Raw genomic sequence first — 5,811 nt, 5'->3', positions numbered from 1 at the left:
ACGGCGTGCTGCCCCCCACAAGGGTTTCTCAAGGACTCACCCTCACACATGCCAATGAACCTCGTCCTTCCTTCGGGGCACCTCTGCCAGGGCAGCTTCCCCCATGGGAAGGATGCATCTGCTGGGGGCTCGCAAGCAGTCGCCTGCAGATAAGCCTCACAGTCCCCCCAAAAAATGCCCGAAGTGTTTCAAAGGAGTGGGTTTTTAATAAAGTTTTATTGAAAATAATAATTCTTGCCCGTAACAAATCACATTAGTGGAACACAAATATCATGTGAAAGAAATAAGTAACTTAACAGCGAGGGTCTTTTCTCAGAAAGAAAAGAGCCAAAATACTGAAATTATGTCCTTTACAATTAATTGGACTGAAGCTGCCCAGGTCTCCAGCATTCAGATATGGCGATCTCCTTGTGCCAGCCCATGGAGACTTCATCAGACCAGTGGGTCTGGTGCCAGAGCCCATCTTCTGTCTGTAATAACGCAGCCTGATGCACTTCATTTCTCACCTTGGCTGGGTCTGACTCCTGGCCTCAGGCTTGCGTTCCGTGGTGAGCCCAGCCAGCCCAAGTGTGCTCCAGCTGGACGGGGATAACTTCATTCTTCCCTCTCCTTCCTTTCCTGTGGCACCTTTTACTCCACGCTAGGCTGTAAGTCTTATCCAGTAAAGCCCAAGTTTGAAAGTGAAAATAATCACATCACCACATTCCCCCCCAGCAAACTCCATTGCATGTTTACTCAGTCTTTATTTCTGGAGCAGCTTTTTCACTCTAGCTTGTGCAGCATCCAGCCTGATGGAGTTTGGGTCTGTGTTTGGCTTTCCTAGGTACGCCTAAAGGTCTACACTGAACCTCAGTGCCTGAGAAAGAAATGAGCAGGTTCAATCACCGGCTTTTGGAGTCGCGGGTGCTCCCCGTGAGAAATGTCACCAGTGAGCTCAGTTTCTGATGTGGGAACTGGCCATCGGAGACTCACAGCACCAAGCTGTGCCAGGGCATGGAGCAGGAAGGGCATTTCTCCTGGGACAGACATCCCCAGGGGAGCGTGCAGCTCACGTCGCCGGAGCTGTGAGCTGCTCCGATTGCAGCCTGCCCTTTTCCAAAGGGCACGGTCAGGGAGATACAGTCTGCAAAGGTACTTCTCGGCAAGTACCCATCCCAACGTGGACTCGGGCACTCTTCAAAGGCAGTTGGATGCGGAAATGGGTCTCTGGGGACATCAAGAAGGGTTTGTGCTCTGCCCTTTCGGGCCCACCTTCAGGGAAGGAGTGGGAAAAACTTTCTTCTAGATGCTGTTGGGGTTGAGTTTGGAGGGCTGAGAAGGAGACAGTCCTTTGTTCACAAAATGAGGGTTGACGTACAATTCAGTCATCTCCTGGTACTCCTCTGCGTTGCCTTCACGGAGATCGAAGAAAGTTTTCAGTAGGTCCAAGTTGAAGTAGTGCAGTGCAACAACAGTGATCCCAGCCACAAAACAGAGCAAGCCTGGAAGACAACGTGCTCTCTGAGAGCGTTCCTGTAAACACCAGCACACTTCCCACCCCACACCCCTCCTCTGATGGCCCCCTGCCAGGGGACAATGCTTTCTCTTATGGAAGATGGCCTTCTACTGTATAAGGTGGCTTCAGCTGCTGTGCTGAGCATCTTAAAACCCAGGCATGGGTCTTAAAACCCAGGCAAGTGATCCCCATCTCCTTGCATTACTGCATCACAGGGACTAAAAATCCCTCCGTTACCCTTGAGATGGGGATGGTGCTCCCACTTCTGCCAGCCCTCTCCACATCTCTGCCAGGATCTGCTTTGCCAAGACACAGCCTGGGGCTCTGGTGGGCTGCACTCCCTGAGCTCTCTCACCTGCACTTCTGGGGGGAAAGCACTGGGACTCCTGCATACCCAGAGGGACAAGGTGGTGTGCCCTGATGTAGCTTGGTGTCCTTACCAATCGCTAGCGTGAGCCAGAAAGATCCCCCATAGCCTGTGCGCAGGACTGTGGTCCCAAACTGGATCGGACATATCAGGGAGTTCCTCACAGTGGAGAACGAGAGCAACGAAAAGATCATGAAGGCCCCTGTGACCAGCAGCATGTAGCCTCCATAGACTAGGACGGGCATGGAGAAGAGGATGTTGGAGACGAGCCAAGCGCAAAAGGCCACCCTGGAGACAAGAGAAGACCAATGGATGAGTTGTGCAAGTGCCGTGGACTAGGACACTCTATGTGAGGATTTCCATGTGGGAGGAGGAATCTGGGGTCCAGGTTGCATTGTATGAGGCCAAGAAGCTCTGTGGGCAGGCTGGAGTGACCCCTGGCCTCCCAGGCTGAGCAAGCAGATGCGCACTGCTACATCCAGATTTCCTCTTCCCATTGCTCAGCCCAGAGACCGTACCAGCCTCAGGGAGGCCGTGGCAGCCCTCTCAGTGTATCTAGACTATCTCAGCTCCCTGCCCGTCCACTTGTGGGGCAGTGCAGACCCCAGAGAGCAGCACACAGGACTGGGATAATTGCAGAAGCAGGCATAAGTCATTTGCAGCAGCTCTGAACTTGTCTCAGGAGCTCGGTGACAGGGGAAGCCTTCAGCTATGGACCAGGAGCTCTTGCTCTACGGTACCACCAGGCCCCTCTCCTGGCTCCTGCATCCCTGCTCTCCCCCCAGTGCAGGGGGAACAGCGCTGCAATGGTCCTTGCCCTCCACAACCCATGGTAGAGGGGAGCATCTCCTGACAGCTATGGACCAGCTCTCCCTCAGCCCAGAGGAGCAGTAACATGTCACTGCCCAGCAGATCCAACTAAAGAGTCGAGATCAACCCCACAATAACAGCATCACCAGCTTCTCCTCATCTGGTCCCACTCCCAAACATTAAATACCCTCACGAGTGGGGATGGGAGAATTCTGCACATGCCCATGGGCCTCTCTGGGCCACCGAGGACAGCAGCTCCAGCTGCCTCCATGGGGATGGACCCCTGCCATCATCACCACATCACATCAGGGATCTGTACCACGTTCCTCTCTCCTGTGTCCAGCCCTGGTGAAGCTGACCAGCAGAGAGAACCAGGACCATCCCTCTTATCTGCTCACCCCAAGGTGCCTACCGGGTTGACCGCAGACCTTGCAGAGGCTTTCCTCCTGGGAAGGGCAGCAGAGCCTTTCCCACGTCCTTGTGTCTCCCCTGCCTGAGAGAAAGGCTCACCAGAGAGTGGCCGATGCGTAGTGGCCTGAGATGCGGTACTGCCTGTGCATGTCACAGGGGCTTTGTGTGGTGAACTTCTCTGCCACATAGAGGATGGGGCTGGGCAGCCCTCTCTCCAGGCCTTCAACATAGCTGTGGTCATAGTTTGCACTGAAGCTCCAGGCAAAGTGCTCGTTGTAGTTGATGGTCTCGTTGATCTGATTCACTGGGTTTCCTGCCGGAGGGAGAAGACTGAGGTCCTGCTGTGTCCCAGCAGCCTGGGCGCTGCCAGCCAGGAGCACGGGCACCCCAGGGACAGCAGGGTCCCAGGAGCCTCCAAGCCGATCAAGACCACCCACAGAACACTTGGAGACCTCCCAGGGCCATGGCCACTCCAGAGCTGCAGACAGGGACATCAGACTCACCCATGAGCGTGACATTCACCCCCGCCAGGCCGACATGCAGCCCGATGTCCACGTTCACCAGGGCGCGGCTGAAGGACTTGTAGGAGGTGTTTGTCTTCCCCCAGCCGGTCTCCCAGTCCCCCGTGAACTGGACAACTGCCAGGAAAAGTAAAGCTTGGGTTAAAGAGGGGCTGGTCTCAGGCTCTGCTGTGCTCAGGGGGGATCACAGGCGAGCGCAAACGGCGGCGCTCCCGCCGTGGCCCTGCAAGGGAGTGCAAGGAGGGCAGGAGAGCTGACTCAGCCACCAGGACGTGCCTCAACCAGCTCCCACGCCCTGGCAGAGCTCATGTCCTCCCCTCGCTGAGCATCCACTCCCTCAGTCCGGGAGTCGGGGAGCTCAGATCCCCAGGGACGAACCCCATGACCTGATTCCTCCTTGGACATCCTCTCCAGGACTTCCCTGCAAGCTCCCCACCATGGCAAGCACCGCAGCCCCCAGGGACAGGGCTCGGAAATGAGCCCGTTCCTCAGCCTCAGGAACAGGGGTGAGTTTCATTGCCAAATATTAAGCTCCCTAGATCGCACTATCAGTGAATAGTGAAGATCACTGTCAAATGGTGGAGAGGGGGTGGCAAGTGCCGTCACAGCTCTGACAGTCATTTCAACTGGGGGAAAAATTTGAAACATTTCTGGTATATGTCTTTGGGAACAAAGTATCCTTTTCTGAAACGCTTTGACTTTGCGGTGGGCTTAATTTTCTGGCGCTGAAACGAGCTGAAAGTGAAGGTGATGATTTGATCTCAGGCTGAACAAGACCTTTTAAACCTGCCCAAAAATAAGTTCAGCTGCTGAATCAACTTGTGAGGGCACTGATCCAGTAGCAGCTCTGCAGGAGCATTTTCTAGCTGCAGGGTCAAGTGTGCCCTGCTGCCGCCAGACGGAAACCCTGACGCTGGCTTTAAAACAATTAATTCCTCCTGTGTGCCCAAGCAGCACCCGGCTGCATCCTTGTAAGGAGAGCAGCGCTGGATGGCTCTCCAGGGCTGAGCTGGTTCAGGCTGTGGAGCAAGCCCTGACCTCCACCCCTCTGCCATCTCCATCCTGGCACCATGTCCCGGGCAGCTCTGGTGGCATCTCCCAGCACCTGGACACCCCCAGGTGGAGGGTGACCACCGCATGCTGGACTGGCCCATGTGTCAGCCAGCAGAGTCCCACAGCTGGTCACAGCCTGGATATCTACTTCTATCGCCTGGTTGAATCGGGGGTGGAGTCATTTAGGTTGTGCTTCATCATCCCTCTCCAAGCAGCCCTGTAATCCACCCTGTCCTTCGCAGCAGGAGAGTTTCTTTGATTTAGGGTCAGGGCTGGTTGCTCTCCCCATCTGGCATCTTCTATCCCCTCAGTACATCTTTCGCTTACACGCCCTGTCGCCCTGTCCGAGTTGGAAATCCCACAGCCTGTCCCATTTATTACAGAAGATTTCCTGGTTTCTGCTAAATCAAATCTTCTCCTTCATCTCCTCCTGCCTTGCTCTTTGGAAGGTCTTTACCCCCACCACTGCAATTCTGCCTGTGTTCTATTTCGACCTGCTCTCTCCACGTCACTGCAAGGCTCCTATCATCCTCCGGACGTGCCTGGCCACAGTCCGAGCTGCTCAGCCATGCTCCCTCGGCAGCGGCCAGCTCAGGAGGGCTTGCACGGCCAGAGGAACGTGGGGCTGTGCAGCCCACAGGAGCTGGGGCTGTTCGACCTCCGTGGTGCGGTTAGAGCCAGCAAAGCTCCCTCTCGATTCAGAAGTGACCGCAGGCACCTCCAGGTGCTCTCAGCCCCCATGCCAGGGGTGGGGAAGCCCTTTTGGGAAGCTGCGTGACTGCTTTGCAGAGCAGGGGTCAGGCAGACCCTGCAGCCAGCCTCGGCCAGGCCACGGCTGTTGACCACCAGCTTGCATTTCCCAGACCCACACCCTGCCCTCTGAGGGCTGTGCAGCGCTTACCGACGATCACCACTCCCACGAGGAGGCTGTCAGCCCCCATGCCAGGGGTGGGGAAGCCCTTTTGGGAAGCTGCGTGACTGCTTTGCAGAGCAGGGGTCAGGCAGACCCTGCAGCCAGCCTCGGCCAGGCCACGGCTGTTGACCACCAGCTTGCATTTCCCAGACCCACACCCTGCCCTCTGAGGGCTGTGCAGCGCTTACCGACGATCACCACTCCCACGAGGAGGCTGAGGAGAACCCGGAGCGTCCAGTAC

General features: G+C 56.1%; 1 protein-coding gene across 1 annotated transcript in view; it reads right to left on the bottom strand.

Moving 5' to 3' along the window:
- Positions 1-1,281: 1,281 nt before the first annotated feature.
- Positions 1,282-5,811, bottom strand: part of LOC104075669 (dual oxidase maturation factor 2-like) — a 4,810-nt gene continuing 280 nt past the window's right edge. The window contains exons 2-6 of the mRNA XM_009576249.1: positions 5,759-5,811; positions 3,587-3,721; positions 3,183-3,396; positions 1,936-2,150; positions 1,282-1,481 (exon numbers count right to left, since the gene is read on the bottom strand). The exon at positions 5,759-5,811 is cut by the window's right edge and continues 6 nt beyond it. Of these exons, the coding sequence (XP_009574544.1) occupies positions 1,282-1,481; positions 1,936-2,150; positions 3,183-3,396; positions 3,587-3,721; positions 5,759-5,811 (817 nt within the window). The remainder of the gene's footprint in view (positions 1,482-1,935; positions 2,151-3,182; positions 3,397-3,586; positions 3,722-5,758) is intronic.

Source organism: Fulmarus glacialis, unplaced genomic scaffold, assembly GCF_000690835.1.
Source record: "Fulmarus glacialis isolate BGI_N327 unplaced genomic scaffold, ASM69083v1 scaffold23904, whole genome shotgun sequence".
In the NCBI taxonomy this organism is placed as follows: domain Eukaryota; kingdom Metazoa; phylum Chordata; class Aves; order Procellariiformes; family Procellariidae; genus Fulmarus; species Fulmarus glacialis.
The sequence above is the reverse complement of the archived record's forward strand: the minus strand, read 5'-3'. Positions and strand labels throughout refer to the sequence as shown.